We start from the raw sequence: 26796 nt of genomic DNA on the forward strand, positions 1-26796 counted from the left end.
ACACATAACATACACACAGTCATAACACTAGCTAGACATCAAACCCACACACACACAAACATAAACACACACGGACAAACACGCAACGCATCCTACCACAATTTATGATTATATTTGTGTGTATACGGATGTATATGTGCGTGTGCTTGTGTTTGTGTGTGCGCGCGCGCGTGTGTGTGTGTGTGTGTTTATCCACATGATGCCGTTAAACCTAAAGACTCCCATCATTTGTAATCTGTTTAGGATGTGCTGCCCTCTGTGAGTCTCTATGACTAAAGCACCAATAGACTGGACCTATGACTTCATTAGTCGACAGTGAAAAAGCAGTTTGATAGGTTTTCCTTGAAAGGGTAACCGCCCTCCATTGAGTTGTAGTCATGTTTGGGAAGCCTCACCTGTCCTCATCCGATGACCTAGTTCTCAAGGTCGTACACAATTACCGTTTTGTAAATCCCTTATGGGACTGACCTACACCCAAACACCAAACTAGAAACCCAAACTAAATAGTACACCAGTGGCATTTAATACATAAAGCCCTTGCATCCTAACAACAAAATAAAGAAAATAGCTCTAACATGGAGGAGTTTTGTAAAAACAAAAAGTCCAATATGAGAGCAAATGTTATTGTTGTTGTTAACGGGGCCGGTGGACAGGGTCAACACAGTCAGTGTACTCAGGACCCCTGATCGCGGCCCCTGGCCCGAGACCGAAAGTTTAAACTGCGATGAGCCACCAGCTAGCATAACAAACAGTCACGATCACAGCTTTTCTGTGTACGCAGGCTACCTTATTACGCAGACAGGCAGTCAGCACAGGCTAGCCTGTCTAGCTGCAGCCCCGCCTAAGCACAGGAGAACGTCGTTTAATTAACTCCCGATTAACTAGACAATCATCCATGTTTTAACAATACCACTGTGAGTCGTTAGCCTGTTGCCTCTACCCTGGGGCTCTGACACAAGAGTCCCGGCACAAGCAAAGACACAGGCTGCAGAGATCTAGAAAACAGTTGTAGACAGATAGTGCAACATTTAAGGCTTGGTTATGTTTAGACGTTGACGCAACACAAGGGGGTTTAACCATTACGTCCTTTCAGACCCTCCTAGCTTCCACCGCAAGGGCCTGACGTGCGCCCCCCAAAAATTGTAACCTTGCTTACAGGCGACCCAGTGGCCTAACGTAGACCCGTCATAAACCCGAAGCAGAAACAAAACAGATTCATGACTGCGTCTAAGCGACTGCGTGGATTTTGCGTTGCGTCAACGTCCAACCATAATTCTAACATAACAGATGCTGACTAACAGTTGTAGACCAATGGATCTCTAGATCCATAGATCTAGAACAACGGTCCTAGAATCTCTTCCTAGTCCTACACCAACTCTTCTGCCCCAATAGATCTAGGCCAACAGTATAGGGAATAATACAAATGTCAGAACCTCAGTGATCAATAGGTAATGAATCAACCACAGCATGTGTTATATCACGCCTGCCTCAGAGCGGTCTGAGAGACTCAGATTCAATTACAATAAAATTGCTCTCTCTGTCTGCCTGTGTTAAACCTGCATTGCTCAACACTAGCTATTTGTATGTCTATCCTCACAAAAATAATGTCATTCAAAAGCTACACATCAATATCACACAATTCAAGGGCTTTCAATGTAATGTCCTGATTGTACCGATACTTCAATGCATTTAATCTTATATTCTGCCACATTGATTCACCATAGACCAAGAGAGATGGCTCAAGCACTAACCGGAGATAAACAAACCGAAAGTAAAAGTCCTCCCCATCAACCGCCCAGCCCATGGGTGTCGAATGACAGGCTAAAGCAACCCAACTGCTGGGGGGGGAGGGAAGGGAAGCAGAAACCGCTGAGGCGGTCAACAATGGAGGAACGGATCCGCTATCACCTGGTGTTTTCCTTCAGAGAGCAAAGCCAGTTATATAAACAGATCTCTGTCTCACAAACTGATATTCACACCCGCCTCAGGTGATGTGAAGCTCTGATAGGATTGATTCACACCGGTTCATTCTCACTGCGCGCAGGGAACACTCTAGTATAGCGCGCCTGCTCCAGGAGCTAGCTAGCCGGCTAGCCGGGGATATGTTTGTAGGTTTTCTGGAAGCTATCTCCCCTGAGGTTCCCTGGTGACGCACAGAGCAGTCGGGGATGATGAATGTTTACATTAGCTTCAGAACCAGGGCACGAGGTGTACCCTAGAAACAGCTTATTCAGGACTAGCACCCAGCGCCTTGTGTTGGGTGCCAAAGCGAGCCCTGAAGCACATTGTGAAGAGCATATGACGTGCCAAGCGAAAAATCTGCCATACGCCTGGTTATAATGTAAATCTGTGTGTTTGCTGTAAAGCTGATTTAGCAGCGTGGCCGACGCTACACGCTACATCAAGCCAGGTGGGTTGAGCCCGGCGCAAGCCAAGAGAGAGAGGCGGGGGATGGGGATTAACGGTCACCGTGCAGGCCCCTGTGATTGGTGCGGTCGCTTTGAGCCCTACAGATGGCAATGGTTGCCGTGGTAATGGAGGCAGGATCAGCACTTGGAGCATCCCGGGGTAGGAAGGTGGTCCGTGGGCTTATTGTAGTTAAGCATCTCTTAAAGCGGGACAGGTGCAGTGTAGACGATCTAAGGGTCTCCATCCCCGATATCCTATAAGCATTAACCTGCGTCCAACATCCCTGAGCATGATGCCCCTAACCCCCTACCCGCTCCATCATGGCATAATGAATTGAATTTCCCCGTCCATTCCACTCTAGCTAACACATACGAAATACCCCCCCCCCCCCCCCCCCCCCCCCCCCCGACTCCATCTGCTGACTGACCTCCTCAGGACCTTCCACATTCAGCCTGGCACTGGTGAGCCACGGAGCAGGGGTGCCCGTAGCATTGCCTTATTAACTATACATGAACGAGCGCCGGTGCCAGGTGCAGAGCTAGCATGCCTCGGCGTGGCTTCGCGGCGCTAGCAGGCAGCGACACCAACCCAAACAGCCGCACTCGTGAACGGTAGCACTATATAAATCATGTTATTTAAATCCCAGTCAAACCTGGGGAAGATCAAGAGGGCTTAGCGTGATGATGTGCGCTCCGCCTGCCATCTGACATCGCCGGCGACAAGCTAACCCTCGCAGGCGGCGATGGGAGAGTCACGCGACGATGCTAGGCTAAATGTCGCTCACGTGGACGCACGGCGCACAACCCTTTGAACACCGTTTGGATCACGGGATCCAGTCGGGATATCTGCGTGTCGTTATGACCCAGGAGGGTCTGAAACAACCTTGAGATCAGGACGGTCGGACGGTCGAACGGTCGGACGGGGAGAAGAGACAAGCGAGGAGAGGGGAGAGCGAGAGTGGACCTACCTGGTAAACAAATCCGTTGTGGGGGTCCAGGGAGAGCATAGTTGCTCTCCGGCGAGGGGAAACCGGTACGCCCGCTCTCTTTTCTGTGTGTTTGCCGCAGATGAAAGATGAGAGTGTACCGATATGTGCCCCGCGGGGAGGCTGAGACTAGGTGTGTGTGTTTGTGTGTGTGTGTGTGGGTGTGTGTGTGTTTGTGTGTGTGTGTGTGTGTGTGTGTGTGTGTGTGTGTGTGTGTGTGTGTGTGGGTGTGTGTGTTTGTGTGTGTGTGTGTGTGTTTGCGTGAGTGTGTGTGAGTGTATAGGATGCGAGCTCGAGTGACAGCACACAAGCAAGGACGAGCAAGGAATAGAGATAGTGAGAGAGAGAGAGAGCCTGAGAGAGTGAGCCAGAAATAGTGAAAGAGAGAGAGAGAGCGAGAGAGACAGAGCAAGAGAGAGAGAGACAGAGAGGGAGCGAGAGAGAGTTAGACAGGACACAGGGAGAGAGAGAGAGGGAGAGAGAGAGATAAATAGAAAGAGTGCACCCTGGTTTCTCTCTCCTCAGCCAAGTCTGTCAACAGCTTCTCCTCCTCCCATGACACAGTTTGGCTTCCCGTAGAATCCACCTGAACAGCTGCCCCGCTCGCAAACACAACCACGACCACGACCACAACCACGACCACGACCACGACCACAACCGGGGACGGGACCACGACCAGGAGCCCCAACAAACGCAAACAAACCGGAGCTCAGCTCAGCTAGGATCAGCTCCCCGCTCTCGTCAGCACTGTCTGTTCTCTGACAGCTTGTGTGTCCAGAGGACAGCATCAAATGTTTCTGACAATCATCCCTCGGCCAATCCACACTCCCCCCCCGCCCCCCTTTGGGGATTTGCGACGTTGATGCGCACACGCTCCCCGTGCGCGGTGTGTGTGTGCGCGGCCCGTGGTTGAGTGTGTGTGCTGAAGAGCTGTCAGGCCCCCGCCGAGGCCCTGTTACCTAAGAGGGAGCTGGGCTTGTTGAGTCAGGGCAGGCCAAACAAACACACTGGGTTCTGGGTCTGGTGTCGGAGACGCTTTCAAAACAAAAGTCCTCATATTGAGTGACTGCGTGAAGGACACACACACACCGTGGAACATGGTGTGTGTGTGTGTGTGTGTGTGTGTGTGTGTGTGTGTGTGTTTTAGTGTGATTTTGTTTGTACATTTGTCTGCATATACTATGATAATATGTGTGTGTGTCTGTGTGCGTATTTGGTGTGTGTGTGTGGGGGGGGGGTTTATGCGTATGGGTGTGCGTGTATGTGTTTCTACCCGAGTGTGTGTTTGCATGTCTTTATATCTTTACATGTATTTGTGTGCGCCGTATGCGTATTATTGAGGGCAAATGAGTGTGTGTGTCTGAGTCTGCGTGACCGGGTTCAGTATCATGTCTGGGTGTGTGTGTCCGGGTTCAGTATCATGTTTACAGCATAACTGAGGTCAGGAAGCTGATATTTGACTGCAGTGCGATGCCAGCAGCACTATTGTGATCTAACAAAGGCGCTCTAGAAATCCAACTGAATATTAAATCCCGGTAGTGCCACACGCAGTTACAATACTACCGATATCCGAAGGGTGAAGGCATACTTGTATCTCTCTGTGATGGTGCTTTGAGCAACACTAACACTCTCTAACAATCTCTGACACTCTCTGACAATCTTACTCTCCCTCTCGTACTCCTTCCATCTTTAACCTTTCACCACAACAGATGCATTCTCTGCAAACCTCCCTCCACTCCTTTGTGCCACATATCACCTCCTAGCTCTTCATCAATTGATATCTACCCTTAGATCGATCTACCCTCATCTAACCAACTCGGCATCACGCTTTTTGATGCTCATAGTAACAAAAAGAAATAATTTAAATCTATTGAATTGTGTCCAAAGCAAATTAAGAGTCAATTCAGTGTGTGGACCTTTCTGACTGGGAGCCACTTCTGCACTATCGTGCACCAAGACATGAAATCCCATCAAGTACGATAAAACATAAAAGGGCACAGCCGGTCAAGGATGCTTATGTGGAGGGGTGGTCCTGGACGCTGATCCAGGAACACCCTGTTGACAGGGCCACGCTTGGCGGCATTCCAGCTAACGCTATCCCGTCACAACCCATCTGTCCCAGTCCGGAAGGTAACCCCCATCTCACTGGACTGGGTTTTGGCACTGGTGGGTATATCCCGCACTGGTGGGAGGAGCCTAGGATGATTCTGGGATTGAAAGATGTGGACCGAGTCTTCAGAAAGCAGGGGAAGGACAGGGGAGGGATTCTGACTCCCGCAGCAGTCTAACCTCTAGGGATCCTTGGGCAATATGCCCTGAACTCCTACCTGATCTGTAATAGCATGCGTCTGATTGCCGATTGGTCGCTTTGGATAAAGATGTCTGCTAACACAGAGTGATTGTGATGTGACACTACGGAAGCTGAGCAAATGTGAATTTTGGACATCGACTGCAAAAGTACTTTAAATATTCAGTGTGTGATTGGTATTTATTATCAATACCTCAAGTCTAATGGATAGCATGGCCCCAGGCATCTAGGACATCAATGTAAAAGCACTATCATTTTAGTGATGGAATTGGAAGTATAACTCCCTAGAAACCAATATTTCCCTCCACTTGCCTGCTCTATCTGTTGGATACATATTTTACATGAACAATACTGTTACGTATTGTGTGTGTAAGCATGTGTGTATGTGCGGGCGTGTGCATTTCATACACCCCTCTCGCTTATAGCAGCCCAAACAACCACTGTAGCAAAAGCCCACTGCATCTCCCTGAGGCTCCAAGTGCTAACAACAACGCATCGTGAAACGCAGTCCAGCCATTGAGAAGATTGCAAGTGTCCATCCGTGGCACATGGCGTGTTACTAGGGTTACGTAAGCGGGGACTCTGTCTGAACAGATGCCATTGCTGACCCACTGCCCCCCCCCCCTCTCATCTGTACGCAACATCTCAGCTCCTGTCTGTCTGCTTCCATTAATCCACTCCCCCCGCCCTCCACCACCAACACGGTCTCAGGCACGATGAAACCCAACACGGTGAAATCCTCCAATGACTTCCATTACGTTTTAATGTCGGCGGTAAAAGTATGACATTGCCGGGCCGCATACCAAACCATGCGTCCCTGGGCTTTTGTTTGGTTTCCCCATTAGAGGGACAGATGGACGTCCAAGGTCCCTTTGGGACGGCGCTGAGGGCGCTCTATTAATAAACTTCAAACATCTGCACAGCGAGCCCGGGTTGATTTCAAATTAAGGAGAGACAGAACGGAAATAGCCGTGTTAAATAAAAAGGAGGCCACTAATTTCCTCACACAAGAAGAAGGATTTACTCACCACTTCTTTGCCGTCTTGAGGACTCTGTTGTTCCTGTGAGAGGAGTCAGAAGAAGATGTGGATTAGACGGAGAGTTTTGGTCAGAAGAGGATATCTAGTCAACGTCTCTGAGGTGTCTGGTCTTGGCACGCTAGCTTTCCAATGCCACCTGATTCAATACCAAGAGCCATTCCAGATAGGAAATGAATTTGGAACAAAATAAATAACGGTTTATAGGATTGAGGGGGTTGCGCTTGAAACAATGAGAACGATTCTCTTCTAGACACCTTGAGTCCCTCCAATTCGTCACCCAGCTAGGATTCCCAGGGACTGGGAAGACATCCACATGTCATCGCCATGCTTAGTACACGCGCACGCTGTCTGCAAAACCATGACGACGCATTTGGCGGGCAACGGTGGAATAGGCGGCAATTTTGTGCGGCTGACAAAGCTGAAAACACCCCCATTGCATTGTCGCTGCAAGGGTGATTTTGGCGGTGTTGGTGGTGGGGGGCGCAAACACTCCATTCCGCTCCTGCCAAAGTCTGCCCCAGGTTTTGCAGAAAAGAAACGGCACACACAAACACACACACACACACACACACACACACAAACACACACACACACACACACACACACACACAAACACAAACAGGCGCAGCGTCAAAAGATCTGAAGACCCCCTAAACACACATGGAAATACGGAATGGGAAAGAAATGACATCGTTATTCCCCCTCAAGAGAGATGGCTGTTTGTACCCATATAAAGTAGGGCGATACTGATGAGTTCTGTTTCTCTCTTCCTCTCTCTTCCTCTCTCTCTCTCTCTCTCTCTCTCTCTCTCTCTCTCTCTCTCTCTCTCTCTCTCTCTCTCTCTCTCTCTCTCTCTCTCTTTCCCTCCCCCTCTCTCTCTCGGTCTTGGGGAAGACTCTATCAATCTCCCTTTCTCCATCCATGCGGTCCCACCTGAATGCTAATGAATAAAACCCCGCGATACGATCTTGTGGGGAGAACAGGGTTTAAACTCACGCGTGTGCGCGTGTGTGTGTCTGATGCATGGGCCTGGTTATTTCTGGTCCACCTGTGTGGTCTACTCTAGAGGGGCTTTTTAAAGACCTTAACACCACATCACACATTGTGTTCACCACCTCAACCCATCAGCGCACATCGGCCCAGGACCACAACCAGAGAGAGAGGACCAAGGCTTTGATTCTTTACACACTTGAGGGAGCTGGGAGGACCTTTCTAGGGGCCCGTGGTTGGTAATGTAGCGGACCCCAGATCCTCAGGAGGAATCGGGTGTTGTGGTGTTGACTCAGTATTGCGCAAAGCGACTGGTGTGTTGCGTACAACAAATTGCACCTCTCTCGCTCACTGCCTCTCCCTCCATCTATGTACGATCTCTCCATCTCTCCTATCTATTTATCTATTCCACTGGCGTATGAGGTGGATTAATGGAGGTGGAGGAGGAGGAAGAGGAGGAGGAGGAGGAGGAGAAGGGGGCAGCTGTCATATGTGGGAGAAATGAGAAGCTTGTAATGTAGCTAGACCATGTCCGGTCCAAATAGCTAATCTATTAAAACTCGCTGATTTCATTGATTTTTACTTCCATGTATGTGTGCGGTGCCCCACAAAAGAAACACAGAACACAGCCACACACACACACACACACACAAGTTAAGTGGCAGTTTGTGATTATCCACTGCGGTCCTGTGATGACCATCACCCAAGAGTGTGTGTGTGTGTGTGTGTGTGTGTGTGTGTGTGTGTGTGTGTGTGTGTGTGTGTGTGTGAGTGAGTGAGTGAGTGAGTGAGGGGGGGGGGGGGGGGGGGGGATATGACTGTTGTATGCTCTACAGTTACAACCAGAACGCTGCAGTAACCTGAACTCAAAACAACAGGAAGAAATATGACTTTAATGTAACTATGAACCTTGTCCGTTTAGAGAAAAATGCAAGAGGCATCTCAACGATTCTGGAGTTTCTCGTTTTTGCTCTAATTTGCTCTCATCTAACCATATAGTCTAATCATGAATAATTATAATGAAATATAAAATGGCAGCGGCACATCTATAAATGCAAAAAAAGTATATGCTGCAATGGATTACGTTCGAAATCGCAACACGCAAATCTTCCGATTTTGAAATAAATCCTTGATGACGATTGACCCAACAAGTAGCCCAAATATAAATGCAGCCCAAATATGGGTCACATAATAACGCACTACATATTTCATGTAATTCAAAAGACGTCTTCCATCATATACAATCGTCCATACTCGCATATTGATAACAGGCTGTCAACGTGACTGGGCAACATTTTCCTCTTCAAAGAAAAAAAAATGGAAATCTATATATTTATATATATAATTGTGGCGCGTCTATTCTCACCGTTGGCAGCAGCGGCTCCATTTGAGCGCCTTGGTCTTTTATGTCCATCTTGTCTTCTCCTCGGTGTGTTGTCCTGTTTCACACAAGGTGGGTTCGAGATGCGCCGATATCCTGTGGCTCCTTCCTTCGTCAGACGCACCAAAGAGGGGATGCTTTCTTCTCACACAAACCGGCTGGGGGTTCGCTCAGATGGAAGAAGGCATTGTGTAGTCCTGCCCTACATCATTTACGCATGAGGGGGGGCTAGGAGTGTGGTGGTGGTGGTGGTGGTGGTTGGGGGGGCATGCTTCCCAATTCACGCGCTCATAATCTCGGGACGCGCGTTCTGTTTCGCCGCGACGCGGTCTTGGCATCCCGTCTGGAGCGGGGGGGCTTTGTTGTTACCGTAGCGGTGTACACACACACAAACAGCGTGAGTATGACGACGTGCGCCTAAGCATTCGTTGGTATCACGGGGTGCGCCTTATTGCACGGCGTACATACCCGGTAACATTGGTGATCTAATGCTAATGCGTCTTTGAGATCTAGGCCATTATGCGACGCCGATGTGATCCATTTCGACAATATAAGCCGAGATGAAGGTGGTCGGTGTTTCATTCCGCTTAATTAGGTCTATATAGGGGGGGTTTCCTTTTCGCGTGATGTCTCTCGTGTTTCCCACATAACCTGGATATAAACTGGCCATCATACACGCTACAGCCCGGTCACGCGTCTGTCATTAGGGTCAATTTCCTTTCCAAAATCGATTTAATTTAGGCTGATGAGCCCGCCAATATGTAGGCTTTAGGCCGGAAACCACAACAACACGACATGGCTGTAGCTGTACAGCCATGCGGTGAAGGAGCATTCATACTAGCTGGCCTTCATGAGATCTTATCAAATAAAAATAAAACAATTGGGAACGATTGTCACGCATTTTCTGAGATAATGAACATAAACGCGGCACATTCCTTCATTATAGCGGGCGGGTTGCGTGTTGATGCTGCCGTGCGCCACTGCGCGCGCGCGCGCATCCTCGCCGTCAGTAGCGTCCCTGGTTTTGTGTATCGCGAGACATGAGCGCCCTCTGATGGTGAATTTACACGTTGTACACACTACACGTTAAACCCGCTGTCGAATAACCGGTCATCCTCAGTCAATTGGGTGGGAATATACGCTGTAGTCGACTCTCACTCGGTTAATTTATCATTGACACGACGAAGTCTTTTGATGGGGGGGAAAAAAATACTGAAAATTCGGCATAGTAGGCGGCATTATTTTAGATGTAGGAAATGGGCCTACTAATTAGGCCCATTTCCTACATAAAATATAACATCGGCTGTTATATTTTATGCTGAACTGCATATATTACAATTAAGGCTATGTACACGTGTTGACTTATACAGCCCATCCTATAAACCTCAGGGCTGAGGGGGGGAGAGAGAGTCGGCAAGTGCGGCACGGACATTGTTGATCCGGATCCGGATCCGCCCAGCGCCGACAAGATGGCCGAGAACACCCGAGGAAAGTGAGAAAAGAAAAACAAAGTATCTGCGAGCTCGTCCGGTTTTCCATCAGTGGCGCCCTGGGCAGAGCCCGTGACCGCGCGTCGTCCGGCGGACACACGTTAGCAAACAGCGGGGGTCCCCTCGCGCTGTGTTTGACGCGCTACGCGGACGGATGTGCTCCCGCGCTAGCTCCCCTCCTCTAGCCCGCTGCTGACAGAGCGTCCGTCGGCTCGTCTGCCTTCCCGAGCTAGCTAGCCATGCTAGCCTTGCTAGCCAGCCTAGCTGGCTGACAACACCGTTAGCGGGTAGCGGGAGAGAGAGATACCGTGACGGAAAGTGTCGGGGGAGACTGTGTCTGTGACTGTTAACTGCGAGGTGGGGCTGGAGGAATACGACGCTATGGCTCTCGTCGTGGGGGGTCCGGACCGCATCGGAACGAGCCTTTAGGGGACGGGGGGGGGGGGGGGGGGGGGGGGGGGGAAGGGGACGGGGGGGGGGGGGGGGGTTCGTGTCGGTAGTTCACGAAGCAAGCGGGCTAACATTGCGGCACAGGGACCACGGTCCTGGCTCTCTTGAACAGGATATTTCCCAAGATTTGTGTCCCAGCCGTTTGCTGAGTCGTTAAGGTGTTGTTGTGATAGAGGAAGTGTCCTCGGTGCCTCTGCAGAAGCTATAAGTGTTAGTTGCTTAGTGTTGGGGGGGCTTAGCAGTGGGACACAGTGAGCGGACGGGCTTGTTTGTCCCCGGTGAGGTTGTAAACATTACCCCGAGCCGAGGAGAAGGAGTCACCGACATGGCACACTCCCCCGTCCAGGGTCACCTGCCCGGTATGCAGGTATGTAAATGGGATTCTGTGTTTTAATTGATTTAAGTTGTACATGTGATTGAGTGTTTGGTGTCACCATGGATTAAACGGCCGTCGCTGCGCCGCATTTCCAACTGTACACACTGTGCTCTCACACAGACACTGCGATTTTTGTGGTGCTGTGCTACAGTCCAGGGGCCCCTGGAAGGGCCACTGCTGTATACTACTATGTATAATATTCTATGTGTGTTTTAATTGGGGGAATGTGTATCTGTCTCACGCTGCTTCTCTTCAAACAAAGCTTTATTAGCTTGGGAAATATGCATTGACTTTTTTTGTGTGTTTTTTTTATTTATTTCACCAGGGACAGTGCACATCAATTATCATTACAATCTTAACAACAATGTAAATCTAAGTTAGTTTACTAGCTATTAACTTTGCCAAAGCTTAAGATTAAATTACGCCTGTACTAAATGTAGACATGTAAACTAAATGTAGAGGCCAATTAGCCTTTGCAGCAGTCAGTAGCCACTCCAGTGTCTTCGAATGCAGAGAATCACCAGCGAAAATGTATTCATCCAATCGATAAGAGGAAGACGGACCCAGCCACTTGTTAATTTGATGTCTGTGCACTTTTTTAAAACACGTACACAGCATTTAATTTGATAAACAGGATAATTGCTTGTCAGTTGCAACACCATTTACACCACTTGCTTCTGGCTAAAAAAGGTCTCCTGGGATGGAATATTTCTGCAATCCGGGAATTTTCTGTAAACTCCAGTGCGTCCCTAAATCCGTGTACAGTAACGAACGCTGCTGTTTTAGACCGCTCAAAAGAGCCATCGAGGAGTAGTGCACGCACCCACCCCAAAATAACGGATTGGCTGGCATACTCCTTATGTAGCCCTATGGAGCACAGCTGTTGGGTGGGTTCTCTCTTAAAAAGGGGATGCATGGACCCTTTCAAAGCTGAAAAGGGCTCTTAAAAGGGATGTTGCTTTTTTTTGTCTGCTGCCTTCTGCTTGTGTTTCCACACATGCCGGCGTCAAGGGACTACAGTCATGTCCCCTCACTTCCTGTGGTGTAAAGCCGGGCGCAGGCACTTGGCTGGCAGATAATGGCGTGCAACACGGGGGGGGGGGGATATTAACACAGCATCAATATTAACCTGGGAGAGACAAGTCTGTTGACTGCTGTGTGTCTGTTTGAGTGAAATGAATCACCATTCGTCATTCATTGCACAAAAATGTCTTGCGTGTTTATTATTTACATGCATATTTGAAAACAAGTAGTGGTTGATCGTGTCTTAATTTAAAGCGTAATTTTGGTAAGGCTGGGTTCTGCTTTTGCAGCATACAGCAAATGAGCCATAGCCCCAGGTTTATTTTTGTTATCAATTGGTTTTACTTACTCTCAATTACATGTATTTAACTATTTTGATATTTGTATGATTAGTATATATCGTTAAAGTAGTTCTAATAATTATATTGTCATGTCTATCATCCTCATTGTGCTTCGTATTATAGGAACATGAACATGAGTAAAGTAATAGTAGTTTCTGTATGACGGTAGGCTAGGCTATATTATGCTCCTGAAAAGTCTCTTTTAATACAAGAGACTTCAAACATGAAATTAATTCTGGTCGAAACATGACTTCCTACCCTTATTCCCTGTGTCATGCAAGTTAAACGGTATCTTTCTGAGGAAGCGTGTTTTGTGACACACACATTACAACACAAACTTTACCGTTACTGAGGCACTACTGCGCGTGTGTGCTTGCAGTGGGAGCTACCACTGCTGATAAACATGTTTGGTTATATTGTGGTTATGAATGTCTGCTGCTGAAATGCATGACGTTCATCACTGTACCCTGAGTTCAGTGATGGTATATCGGAATGGCCTGCTGTGAAGCATGAGTCACTGAAACGCTATATTTTATAATAAGTAACTATAAGAATAAAATATGGCATACAGGATACAAATGCATTGGATGTGTTGTTCGATGCATACCAGTAGATGGTATATGCTATGTCATGTAACATTACATGTTTAATAACTCCTCGTGTTAAGGCAATAATTGGCCACATTTTGTCAGCGGTCAGTGTATTGCCTATTCCATATATATACACAGGTAAACAGTGACAAACTATGGAAATATTAGATTGTAATTAAAAAGTGTAATGCAAATATATAGTGACAAATGTTGGTCACATCTGTTGCTGTGCTGTGTGACATGTTTTTAATTACATTGATATGATGCACAATCTTTTGACATTCTCAATTGTGTGGATGTTGATCTCCACCCGCACGCACACACACAGACACGCACACAAAATAACACGAACACACACCCACAAATACACACACACACTTTATAAACGGATATCCACATACTCTCTCTCCCTCTTTCTTTCACACTCCCTCATTCACCCACACAAATAGCAACACACGCCACATACACACACTTGCTCCCTCCCACACAAACACACACACACACACCCCCAGAAAGTGTATTCATTAATTCAGTAAGAACGGCATCCTGCTGGTGTTTTCCTTCACGCTCAGACGTTTTGTTCTGGTCTAAAACGCTCCTTTCTCTCTCACGGCCTCTCCTTCCTTCCTACCCTTCCTCCCTGCTTCCCTTGTTTCTTCTCTCTCCCCCCCCCCCCCCAGCTTTACTTCTATCCCCGTCCACATTTTCACTCTCCCTTTCTCCATTCTACTTCTCACTCCATCCTCTCTCCCTTTTCTACTTCCCTCACTTTCTTCTTCACTCTCCCACCTCCGCCTCACCCCTGCCACAATTTATCTGTCCCTGCCTTTCTCCCCTCCCATTCTTTTTCCTGCCCCCCCCCTCCATCAATCTCCTCCCTGTCTCCATGCACTGTTCCTTCTCCTCCCGCCCTCTCTCTGTCCCTTGTCCCCCCCCTCCCCTCCTACCTCCCTCTCCACCCACCTCCTCACACGGCGTTCCTGCTCAAGACCTCTGTGTTCCCCCTCGAGGGATGTCCAGGAAGAAGGGGCGGGGCTGTAGGGCTAGTGCTGTGCAATTAATCGAAATTTGATAGCGATAGATCTTTGGGTTAAACGATCTCCAACTAATATTATCAAGTTGAAACCTTTTTTTTTATTTATGTATAAGTGTATTTGTTTTATACATGTTTAATAGAAATTTCCAAAATGAACAGCTGTATACATTTTTGTACATCATTTTAAATTTGAGCCTTTTCTATTAGAACATTTTGTGGATTTTTTCTAAGGGGAAAATTTCAAAGTACTCAGTTACAAAGTATTATTTTGGGAGAGATATGCTGAATAAATGCATCATGTTTTCGAACTCAACAATAATCGTTTGAATAACCGTCATTTCAATATTGACCAAAAATAATCCTGATTATGATTTTTATAATCGAGCCGCCGTATGCAGGGCTAGTCGGAGGTGTCCTTAAACGCAGCAAAGCGGCCAAGCCTTTTTGAGAGGGGCCACGCTAACACTAACCCCCATGCCCTGGGCTTGACCCCCCCCACCCCGCAGAGCAACCGCGCCGACCCCGAGGAGCTGTTCACCAAGCTGGAGCGCATCGGCAAGGGCTCGTTCGGCGAGGTGTTCAAGGGCATCGACCGCCGCACGCAGAAGGTGGTGGCCATCAAGACCATCGACCTCGAGGAGGCGGAGGACGAGATCGAGGACATCCAGCAGGAGATCACCGTGCTCAGCCAGTGCGACAGCCCCTTCGTCACCAAGTACTACGGCTCCTACCTCAAGGTGACCCCGCCACGCCCCTTTTCACCGCCGGGGTTTGAGTGTGGATGGGTGGGTTTGTGGGTGGGCGGGGGGGTTTGCGTTTGTGTACATCGCCTCGCATGAACATCCAGATTGTGTGTGTGTGTGTGTGTGTGTGTGTGTGTGTGTGTGTGTGTGTGTGTGTGTGTGTGTGTGTGTGTGTGTGTGTGTGTGTGTGTGTGTGTGTGTGTGTGTGACAGACACTCACACACACGTTGAAGGATGGACAAACTCTCACACATGTTGGAGGTTGGACACACACACATGTTGATTGATGGACACACACACACGTTGAATGATGGACACCCACACACGTTAAAGGATGGACACACGCGTTGGAGGATGGCCACCGGGGGAGGTTGTAATTAAATGTATCACTGTTACTGTTCTATTGATTTCTCCATGGGGGTATCATCCTCCAGATGGTCTGCAGTCCATTAAGCTGCAATAGGTCCATTCTTAGGGAGTGGGGACCTACCTACCTGTAGTCATGCTCAATTTTCTCCATGCTATGAAAAAATAGCCTCTAGGGCTGTCCATGTTTAAAAATACGTTTTGATGCTAATCTCAATTAGCGTGTCGTCGGGCTGAGCGGGGGCTGGTGAGGGCTATCAGCTCTGAGAGAAGGCGGTCCTCCTGGCTTATTTTTAAACGCATATGGGTAGAGAAGTGTGAAGGATCTCAGATTTAAAGTGGCTCTGATTTTAAGGGTAGTGTGAAGAGGACTCTCACAACCTAGTGCTTCACTAAACTCTCCTTCTGGGGCCCTCTTCAGCATCCACACTGTTCTGTGTCCTCTGCATTCTTTCCCTTTTCTCTTTATGAGAAATATATGATCAAATTTGTTGACGTTTTTTGTCCCGTTAATATTAAAGCCTTTCGGTAACAGCATGTATTCCTGTTGTCCTTTCGCAGCGCTTAAACATTCTACACACTACTTCATTATACTTTAATTTATAACTAGAGCTGTGCATCTTTAAATCCTGAGTATTAAAACCTTATGTTCTCCGCCTCCCACCTCAGCAGCCACAGCAGCCGTCGTTAATCCCCTCCTCCCCTCTCTCTGTTCCAGGACACCAAGTTATGGATCATCATGGAGTACTTGGGTGGTGGCTCCGCGTCCGACCTGGTGAGTGACTGGGTTCCTGTCCACACTACCCCTACTGCACTCAAGGGGGCTCCACCTCCCACATGACTCTATCATTACACACATATATTACATTACATACACTGCTTTTATTTAGATCTTAACTACATTTCGTTGTCTCTGTACTACTACTCTGCACGATGCCAATAAAGTTAAATCTAATTTAATCTAACTATATTCCACTGAGCGGACCCTTGTGAGATCTGTCTTCTCCTTGTTGATGGTCGTTCCTCGTCTGTTTGTGGCCCCAGTTGGAGCCGGGGGCCCTGGACGAGACCCAGATCGCCACCATCCTGCGGGAGATCCTCAAGGGTTTGGAGTACCTGCACTCGGAGAAGAAGATCCACCGGGACATCAAAGGTACTGAAGCACCGGCGCTCACAGGGGATTTGACTGGAGCAATCAGCACCGAGGGGCCCAGCCTAGCATCGCAAGACCAATTGCAAACTTTAATGAATCTGGAATCTCTCTGTTAATTTTTGATTTCCAAGGGGCGTCACTAACGGGTGCAGACCAAAATGGCTCTGGACGCATCTTTCTTCTCAACAGAAGCTTTAACTGCAGCCTGTTCTTCTTTTAGTGAAATATACCGTCAAGTTTGTCTAACACTGTCTCAATAGCAGAATCATCAGACCGTTCTACATCAGCGGCAGCCATCTTTATTGTCTAAAATGACGCTTCTGCACCGTCATCGTATTTATCCTGCCTCATATTCGATAAACGGTTGTGATTGGTCGGCCTATCTTGTACCGGGCAGAAACCCTTTTGTATGGGACGGGTGCCAGACCTTATCTGCAGATCAAATTAAACATTTCGTCTGGTTCCCAGGCTATGAGAGTCTGGGTTTACAGTGATTTAAGAATGACTTAAAACACCATCAAACGGTTACTACAGACAACCTATTTATATTTCACTAAATAAACACAACGCAACATGAAGGTCATTAATCGAAAATCGATCATCATTCTTACGCGCAATTTAGCCCCCAAGAGGGAAGAAAAAACTCGAAACTCTGCGTTCCGTGAAAAGGAACACAGAGTGGGAGATACCTCCTTCCAGGGATGATCAGGAGTGCAATGGGTGCAATAATTGACATACGTACATGCATACTTACACCTTTACACAATACTTATGACCCACTTCTCTAATCCATTAGAAAAATATCCGATCTTGTCAATCCGTCTTTACGTGTTTATTTCAATTCAGGCGAGTGAGGCAAGACGAGGACAGTAGAGTTTCATCAACCACTACTCTTATGAATCTCTCATTGTTGCCAGGCACCTGGCCTGGTTTTGGGGGGCTCAGAAAACTCATCCTAGCTCAGACTGAAGCTGAATGTTAGCTTCCACAATTGTTGTGTTTAAAAAATAACAAACTTCTCTTTGTTTACTTATTTATTGAACGGTCACATCGTGCTATGAAGTGATTTCAGTCCACCGTTGAAACCTATTTAAGCTATCGCCCAGTTATGTGTAGACCTGCATGATTTTATGCAAATGTACATAACTAAATGTCAGAGGTAGTAGCAAAGATATGTCTTTTTTAAGTTTCACGTTTCTTGTAGCTCTAACTGAATAATCACAATCGCGTTTCTAGTAGTGTTGTCAGTCACAATACTGGATTTTCTAACTTCAATACTATACCTGGAAATATATCAATATTCTATACCATTTTCGATATCAGGGGCAACGTTTTTTTCAGGAAAGAACGTACCCAAAGTAAATAGAGTATATCTCCACAACTGCAAGGGCGATAATGTCATCTTTGTGCCAAAAGAAAGATTGTTGTGCAAATGAAATATTCAATGGGGATAATACTTGGTTAAAGTGAATAAAGCCATGGAACACAGCATAAGTCGAAGATAACATTTCCACCTGAAATAATTATCAGTTGGTCGTTATCAGTTGGGAGCACTGTCTTACTATGAGACACAAATAAAGGTAGATATCTTACAATTTTGATACTTGATACCTCTATTTAAAGTTCAGGGCAAATATAATCGAATGCACCAAGCCAAACACTCGCAAATACACATATGGCCACTAGATCGTGCTGAAGAACATGTTTTCTGATTGAAGGCAATTTACCGTTTTCTTAAGAAACCTTCTCTTAGTCATTGTTAACATCATGTTTAGTTGCAAAATTTGGCACAGACACTGGATTATCTGTTTATGGTGGTTTTAGGTAAGGTAAAACTTCATTTTTGGTTGTTAAGAAAAGGGGACGTTTCTTCTTAAGTCATTATTTGTGAGTTTTAGTCACAGAATGATATGGTTTGGACTGTTGGAATAAGTGAAGGCTCAGCTGTCATATAATATATAGTTTGTCAGGGTCCAATTTCGTAAAAAAGATCGCTATTGCTGTGAATTTGCACAGTTATGAAACCCAAAACCGTGTTCTTGCATATGACTTTCCTTGGTCAATCCAAAGTACTTCCAAACAGCACTCCTCCATCACTACTCCATTTCCCTTCTACCTAAACCGTTCACGGAGGCGCTGCACTTGAGATGCTAGCTGTGTTGGCTAACCTTTAGCTTACACCGTCAAATCACTGCCAGAGATAAGAGAAGACAGCGCGCTGATCAATTGCAAATACTTCTATTTTGTGTGATTTTGCGGAACAAAAGGTTGTTCTGCAGTTTCTAAAAACACTTGAATAAATAGCCTTTATATTAACATCCACCCAAAATCCACTTGCCCGTTCGGGCAATCAGAAATCAATGTCAACTTGCCCAAATATTACTTATAGTTGCCCCGGGCAAGCGGGCAACCGTTAATGTCGAGTCCTGGCGATATTGCTATAGTTCTTTAGGGATCAAGGACTCACGGATCTAAGAGTCACTCTAGGATGCTCTTTTAGATCAGCTTGTAGACGTTGGGTTTGACCCCCTGAACCCTGCAGCTGGGGGTTCAATCCACTCTAACCCTCACGCTGTCCACCATCTCATCACGACACCCCCCCCCCCCTCTCCCTTCCCCCCTCCCTCCAGCCGCCAACGTGCTGCTGTCGGAGCAGGGCGAGGTGAAGCTGGCCGACTTCGGCGTGGCCGGCCAGCTCACGGACACGCAGATCAAGAGGAACACCTTCGTGGGGACGCCCTTCTGGATGGCGCCCGAGGTCATCAAGCAGTCGGCGTACGACTCCAAGGTGGGTTGCCGTGGCGATGCCGTTTGGGGTTTTACCTAGTTGTTGTTGTTGGGCTGACAGGGAAGTTATGGTGGGTGATGTCTTCCCACCAGGATTGCGATTGATTAGAAATGTGTTTGTTCACTTTTGACAGAATATTGCAAGGAAAGAATTATGTTTTAAACAGGATTCAGATTAAAATGTTGTTGTAGGAGTAGTTAAACGTTTATTTTGGGTGCGTTTCTTTTCTTCCATCTGATAATCAATACTCGGCAATTTACAGATTGATCTTTGTCACTTTGATTTGAAGTAACACCGTTAAATTATTCCCTGTGCCTTTCTGACCAATCGCGGGGTCTTTCCGTTGTTTTTCGGTCCTGATACACAAAGTGGGCGTGTCCCTGTGTTCCTCACAGGCCGATATTTGGTCTCTGGGCATCACGGCAATCGAGCTGGCCAAAGGCGAGCCCCCGCACTCGGAGCTCCACCCTATGAAGGTGCTATTCCTCATCCCAAAGAACAACCCGCCCACCCTGGAGGGCAACTACAGCAAGCCGCTAAAGGAGTTTGTGGAGGCCTGCCTCAACAAGGAGCCCCGATTTGTGAGTACAATCCAAATCCCAAATTAGGCCACGCTATTGGTCGGAAGCCTCAGGTCCCGCCCCCCGGCTAGACTTAACAACACTGGTAAAAGAAAAAAGGTTTTATTTGAGGTTACACGTTATGCTTCATGTTATATTTGACCATTTAACATATCAGCTTGGATTTTATATTGACCTGGATATATCTGTACTAGATGCTGATCGATGGGGATTTCAGTCATGTTGTCAATAAAATCACATCCTACAACTGATATATTCTACCAATAAAAGATGCTGGCAGGCTGGACACGACAGAGTTTTAGGACTTTAAGAAGGATTTTCCCTTCACACATCACTTTTGCCTTTTGCCACTTGGCAGTTTAAATCCTATTTCAACAGTTTAAGGAATGAAACCCATCAGCACTTGGCTCAATAAATCACTTTGGAAACAAAGAGAAAATGGCAAGATTTTGTTTATTTTTGTTATTTTTTGCTATTATTTTTAAGTTACAGTGCAGGTTAAACGCAAGATGAGAAATAAATGGCAAAACTTTGTAAATCCTTGGAGGTGAAACGCCATCATAAGTTGGCCGGTGCAATGGTGAATAATATATATTAAAAAAAAAAGAAACATTTCGGGGTATCAGAGACGATCCAAAATTATGCAAATCAACCAGATTACTTCAATAACCAACAAATCCATCTAATAGTTCCTCCTCTCCTCTCTCCAGAGGCCGACGGCCAAGGAGCTGCTGAAACACAAACTGATCGTGCGCCACGCCAAGAAGACCTCCTACCTCACGGAGCTGGTGGACAAGTACAAGAGGTGGAAGGCCGAGCAGTCCCGCACCGCCGAGTCCAGCTCCGACGAGTCAGACTCGTAAGTCCGCCCCCCCCCCATGACCCAAGGCCGACCGGTGATCAAGAAGCGGAATCAGAGAGAGGAACCGGGAACGGGGCTGGGTGCTTCATTTCTCAGTTTAGATTTTAGTTTGGTTTCAATTTCAATTTTAAATTTAATTTGTATAGCGCTTAATCACAGGAACAGTCTCCAAGAGCTTAACAGGCCGTATATTTATGACATCCCCTGACCCTAGCCCCCAAGAGGGCAAGAAAAAAACTCCCATAATTAGCAAGGAGGAAATCTTGAGAGGGAACGCAGAGTGGGGGATCCCTCCTTCCAGGGATGATCAGGAGTGCAATGGCAGGGTTTCCGCGGGGTTGTTAAAGGTATTAAAAGGTAGTAAATGAAATTATCCCAAATTAAGGCCATTAAAAAGTAATAAACGTCATCTGACGAGGTATTAAATTTCGAACAAGGCCTATGAGTTTTTCAATTTGTGTAATTTACGTGCAGTCCTATCTCCTAAAATTACTAAAACTTGCGTGGATTTATTTTTATGTTGCAAGTAGGACCTGAGCGATATCAATGATGTCACGTGGTGTGTGATGAAACAAACTGGATATACCTGGCTGGCTTGCTGCCAAACCACTTCACAAGTTCGCTTGTGTTAGTTCAAAGTCTTTTGAAAGACAATAATGGGGAAATGCAAATTTTCGGACCTCTGGCTGGAGGAATCGATATTTAAAGAATGATCGCAAAAATAACATTTCTTTGACTGGTTGCCATGGTTATATCCGTGTGGTTAATTTGCTGTTACGGTGTTAATTAGAGATGTTGTCAGCTTACTGTTACATTAAACTGTAATCAGAAAACACGGTTATTTGCTATAGACCCTATAGTATCTGTGGTATAAAGGCTGGGACGAATTGCGAATTATAAATATCTACACTTTGAGCCCTATCTTGCATCCGGCGCAATTGACTTTCTCACCGGCGCATGTGTCGTTGCTAGTTTGCACCTGGCGCAGAGCGTTTTCCCTCCTGCGCCAGGCGCGTGCCTAATCTCTGAATCTAGTAAAATTATAAAATAGCTGAAACAATGTACCCATTTCTGCCGTCGTATCAGGGAGCAGGACGGCCAGGCGTCGGGCGGAAAGGACTTTGGCAGTGACGACTGGATCTTCACCATCCGGGAAAAAGACCCCAAGAAACTGCAGAACGGAGAGGGGCAGTCTGGGTCGGCAGATCAGGTAAGACACCCCTCCCAACTGGTACCAGATAGTTTAGTCCGGTCTCTGGTACACTCATTGGTGAATGACAGCCTTTTAAACGCTGTTTTAAGACCTTTTTAAGAGCTGTTTTATCTTGGTGTGAGATAAAGTTATCAACCTATCAGGTTTGAGTTCTCGTTTCACAGAATTTACTGAAGTGAGAGTCAAAAGTTCTGGTCGTCCTGCTCCCTGGGTCGTACCAAGTGATTACATACGGGGGGAGCACGTGATAAAGTATGAGATCGAGAACAGATATGAAAAGCCTGACGGGAAACAGTTGACCTGCGTCTATGCTCCTCAATTCACATTAAGTCCCTCTGATTAAAAGCGTTTGCTGGAGGAATAAATGCTAATTAAATACAAAATATAGTTCTATATGATGGATCAAACAGGGTCAAGTAAAAAGAGTTTGCGAGGAAAGCAGACATTTTGAACCTCCTAAAGGCCAAGGATGCGTCATGCTCAGCTTCTCCGCAGAGACACACTGGGAGTCTGGCCTCACGTTGCACAACCAATCAAATGTCACTTCCTCTGGACAAAGACCAACCCATTGGCTGGTTTCCTCTAACTTGGCACGACTTCTATCTTGCTGATAATATGGAATAAAGAGTTATGGTTTTATTTCCAATAAAAAGTCATCTGTCATGTGGGCATACTAGCTGACTGCTCAGACTGACTCCTAAAACTATGATTCATTCAGGCGTATCCTCCAAAAGTTATTTTAATAGTAGTAGTTCATGAACCAGATCACCTAGAAGTGAGCTCATTAAGGCAGTGATTTTAATTGATTGTCTTCTTGTCGTCTTTGTTTTTCTGCTGCAGTCAAAAGACATTCCAAAGAGGCCTTATTCGCAGAGCCTGGCGGCGGTCATCTCACCTGCACTGGCAGAGGTAAGGAGACCCACGCTCCACCAGCAGCACACTCTGCACTGCATACAACCGTAACCTCCCACTGCACTACCTTAACCTCCCACTGCACTACCTTAACCTCCCACTGCACTACCTTAACCTCCCACTGCACTACCTTAACCTCCCACTGCACTACCTTAACCTCCCACTGCACTACCTTAACCTCCCACTGCACTACCTTAACCTCCCACTGCACTACCTTAACCTCCCACTGCACTACCTTAACCTCCCACTGCACTACCTTAACCTCCCACTGCACTACCTTAACCTCCCAATGCACTACCTTAACCTCCCAATGCACTACCTTAACCTCCCACTGCACTACCTTAACCTCCCACTGCACTACCTTAACCTCCCACTGCACTACCTTAACCTCCCACTGCACTACCTTAACCTCCCACTGCACTACCTTAACCTCCCACTGCACTACCTTAACCTCTCACTGCACTACCTTAACCTCCCACTGCACTACCTTTCTGGTCAGAAAAAGATTGAAAAAGTCTTTGCATCGTTTGAATCATTTCACCATTAATAATTAAACAATCACCAAAAAACCATTACCACCAACACCATAACTAACATAACAAAGCTCCTACGCTCCCAAAATGCAGACAGTAATTTCAAGACACAAGCAATACACTAGTAGTGATATGGGTTCAGGCTGGCTTTTGGGGAAGGTACCAAACCAACCATTTCCTCAGCCTAGGTCACGGTATGTTGACTTATAAGATGTTACTGCTCTACAACTCTCTGGAGTCCTCTCAATACAGCAGAGTATCACCTCCCCTGATGCATTCTGATGCACTAGCCCCATTGTTGGTAACGGTTGCCATGGTTTCTCCAGCTGAAGGCCAGGCAGGAGCAGGTGAACGGGAACCCCATGGCTCTTGACGAGCTGAGGACAGCCATCTTGGTGGCGGAGGAGTCTTACCCGGGAATCTCGGACTCGCTGGTCCATCACATGGTCCACAGGATCCAGAGGTAATATGTCTTTGTCTGTCTGTCTCTCTCTCTTTGTCTCTGTATCTCTGTCTATGCTCTCTCTGTTGCTCTCGCTCTCTCGCTCCTGCTCTCTCTCTCCCTAGATGGAAAAAAAGGATTTAATACCTGAATCCCGAAAAGTGACGCAACACTTATTTTTGCTTCTAACACGCATGCAAAAGGCATTTGAAATTGAATTACAATTTGAAACTGTGTTGGATTTGCCAACTGGACAGATGCGTCGCAGAGATTGATGATTGAATATTGATTTCACGACCAAGTCCTGACATTTATTGAATTCATGGAATTCCAGGAATGCACCCAGACACGTATAAAGTATGATAAAAATCAATCAGTGTTCCCCTTGAACCCAGAACACGTTGTCACTCAAATCCATTTTCATTTCCTTTCTTTCTTTTTTGGCTGCAGTTTCTCTACAGCCAGGACGTCCTCCTCCTCGTCCCCTTAGCGACGGCTCCCCGCCCCGCCCAATCCTCACGCTGCAACCTCCGACCCGCCTGCTCCGTCGCACCTGACCTCCCACCCGCCCCGCGCCCCATCCACCCCAGGGGGTCCAGACTTTTTGGACCGCCCCAGACCAGGTGACTGCGTCGGTCCTCCCCTCGGAGCTCTGGGGGAGACCGCCGTTCGCTCGCCCCTTCGGTCGCCCGCCTCCGCCTCCACAGACCCCTGGGGACTGACGAAGACAAACTCTGAACAGACACGGACTCTGGAGAAAAGAGAGAGAGAGGGAGTCTTGTAGTCCCTCGACCTTCCGTCAACAACGCCCCAGAATCCTCTCTATCGGGTCCCCACATTGCATCTGCTTGAACCCGGGAAAGGAAAAAAAGAACAAAAATAAAATGCCATCCGATCGTAACTTTGTTTTCCGGGGACACTTCCTGTCCCGTCTGACCATTTCCTGCAGGCCGTTGTACACCTGAAAAAACCTCTGGACAGCATGCTTGGTAAACCTGCAGGGACTCTCTCTTTTGACTGCTAGCGTGCACATGACTGCCCTGAGCGCGGGCGTGCCTGTTTGGTTACTTCTGTGTGCAGGTGCGTGGATGGTTGGTTTTGCGCGCACATTTGCCCTCGCGTATGACTCCCTGTTTTAAGGCAAATTGCAGCATTCATAATGAAACCTCAGGTAAAGTGCTTTAAGTGAACTTTGACCTCCGAGGCAATGGGGGGACGCTGTGTGTGACAAAGAAGTTTATCGTCAACATCGCGGGGAAATGAATCACTGTGTACAAAATGGTTGTGTGCATTTTGTAGATGCTGATAAAGAGATCAAACGGTAGATATTTAACAAGTTAAAAAAGTGACTAGGACGGACAAGAACAAAAATGCCTTGCCTTTTTTCAGACGCAAACCTTTTTGGTTATTGCTTGTTTTTTGTTATAGTTTTTTTGTTTTGTTTTGTTTTCTGTCGTATCTCATACTTGGTGAGTCCTTGGAACATGCATAATATTTGTTCACCGACTTGAGTTTTCGACCTCCATAGTCAATAACGGTGGCTTTAATGAATCGGTTAATGGACGTGATACTAAACTGTATAATGTAGGGCTTGGAAACCTTCTCCTTTGTTAATGTTCGTAGTCCGAAAGGGGAAACTTCACAGCCAGACAACGATCTAGACGACTTTACATAGACAGTGTTAACATTTGAAACTGGATCTGGTCCGGCCCGAGACTCCTGGGGAAACGCAAGAGCCAAGTGTCGTGGGTTCTCGTTTTATTTACTCGTAATTTATCGTGAACGTTACTTAAATGTCGCACAAATGTTACATTTCATTGTTACGTGCATTTTGCATGCAAGCATACACAGCTTAAGTGTTTTCAAACAACGGGCCTCTTGCATTGGTTTTCAGTTTGTCCATGCAATCAGGATTTGCCGCGTCAGTGTTCAGTAGTTGTAGACACTTTTCTGATAAATCGTAAGAATCGACTTCATCTCGGTCAAAATTGAAAAAGGACGAAGGAAACCTCCTAGGATGGAGTTGAGTCCCGAGTTTCACAGTGGGGCGTTTTGCTGTCCGACATCGATGCCATGTTACAATCGTCAGTCTCAACATTTCTGTTCCCACCTCGCCCATCCCCCCGCCCCCATGCTAGAAGTGCCATGTCATCCATAACTTTTATTTGTTTTTCGGTTTTTATGTCTTTTTTTTTTGTAGTATGATTTGCACCTTTTTTGTTACATTTCAGATCAGTTTTTTGCACTTTGGGAGTGTGTTGAGTATTTAAAGAACCTGTAAGAGCGTAGAAAAGGGGGTTGGTGGGGGGGAAACACAAGAGGAAAAAAGAAACCTGTCGCTAATAGCCATGTTTTACTATCCATGTTTACTTCAAAGTTCCAGAATTTACTACTGTGCTAACGCAGCAATAATGTTGAAGAGTTTCATCGGAGACGTACTCGTCAACACAGGGATCGAAAGAATTAAGAAATATCAGATATTTTTTTAACAGCTTAAAGAGTAAAGTATGGAAATATGGAATGCTTTATAGGGTCTGGACATCTGCCCTTTGGCAAAACAAAACTATATCAAAGAAAAAAAAAAACATGCTACGGAAAGAACTAGAAAAATTTAAAACGTGTACATCTGGGTTCCTTTATCATAGCTGACAGTTTATAGTACTGTATATAATCTTTGCTTGTGTCATTTGAGAATTCCCAAGTTAAATGTAAGCTCCTTGTAAGCTTTCAAAGTGACATGAGAAATAAAGAGCTACTGCTAACTGTGGCGCGCATCTCCGGGCT

The 26796-nt window shown here is 46.7% G+C and overlaps 2 protein-coding genes across 4 annotated transcripts in view; one reads left to right on the forward strand and one right to left on the reverse strand.

Annotated features, from left to right (window-relative positions):
- LOC307075268 (sodium-driven chloride bicarbonate exchanger-like) overlaps window positions 1–9227 on the reverse strand; it is a gene marked incomplete at its 3' end in the record, with an annotated part of 47808 nt that extends 38581 nt beyond the window's left edge. For all 3 annotated transcript variants that reach the window (XM_079735811.1, XM_079735810.1, XM_079735809.1), the window contains exons 1-2: window positions 9099–9227; window positions 6731–6763 (exon numbers count right to left, since the gene is read on the reverse strand). In XM_079735811.1, coding sequence (XP_079591937.1) covers window positions 6731–6763; window positions 9099–9146 — 81 coding nt within the window. In that variant the 5' untranslated portion in view covers window positions 9147–9227. The remainder of the gene's footprint in view (window positions 1–6730; window positions 6764–9098) is intronic.
- A 1886-nt stretch (window positions 9228–11113) lies between these two features.
- Window positions 11114–26741, forward strand: stk24b (serine/threonine kinase 24b). Its single transcript, XM_079735177.1, has 11 exons — window positions 11114–11420; window positions 14926–15156; window positions 16247–16303; window positions 16573–16681; window positions 19312–19469; window positions 19865–20050; window positions 20761–20909; window positions 21999–22122; window positions 22966–23034; window positions 23897–24033; window positions 24463–26741. The coding sequence occupies exons 1-11, from the start codon at window positions 11379–11381 to the stop codon at window positions 24500–24502; spliced, it is 1302 nt and encodes a 433-aa protein (XP_079591303.1). The 5' UTR covers window positions 11114–11378; the 3' UTR covers window positions 24503–26741.
- The last annotated feature ends 55 nt before the right edge of the window (window positions 26742–26796 follow it).

This window comes from Pollachius pollachius, assembly GCF_949987615.1.
Source record: "Pollachius pollachius genome assembly, chromosome: 4".
NCBI lineage: Eukaryota > Metazoa > Chordata > Actinopteri > Gadiformes > Gadidae > Pollachius > Pollachius pollachius.

Coding starts and splice junctions, on each gene's coding strand:
- stk24b (XM_079735177.1), top strand. CDS start 11,379: ATGGCACACTCCCCCGTCCAGGGTCACCTGCCCGGTATGCAG. Junction 16,304..16,572: donor GTGGCTCCGCGTCCGACCTG/GTGAGTGACTGG, acceptor TTGTGGCCCCAG/TTGGAGCCGGGGGCCCTGGA. Junction 16,682..19,311: donor GATCCACCGGGACATCAAAG/GTACTGAAGCAC, acceptor CCCTCCCTCCAG/CCGCCAACGTGCTGCTGTCG.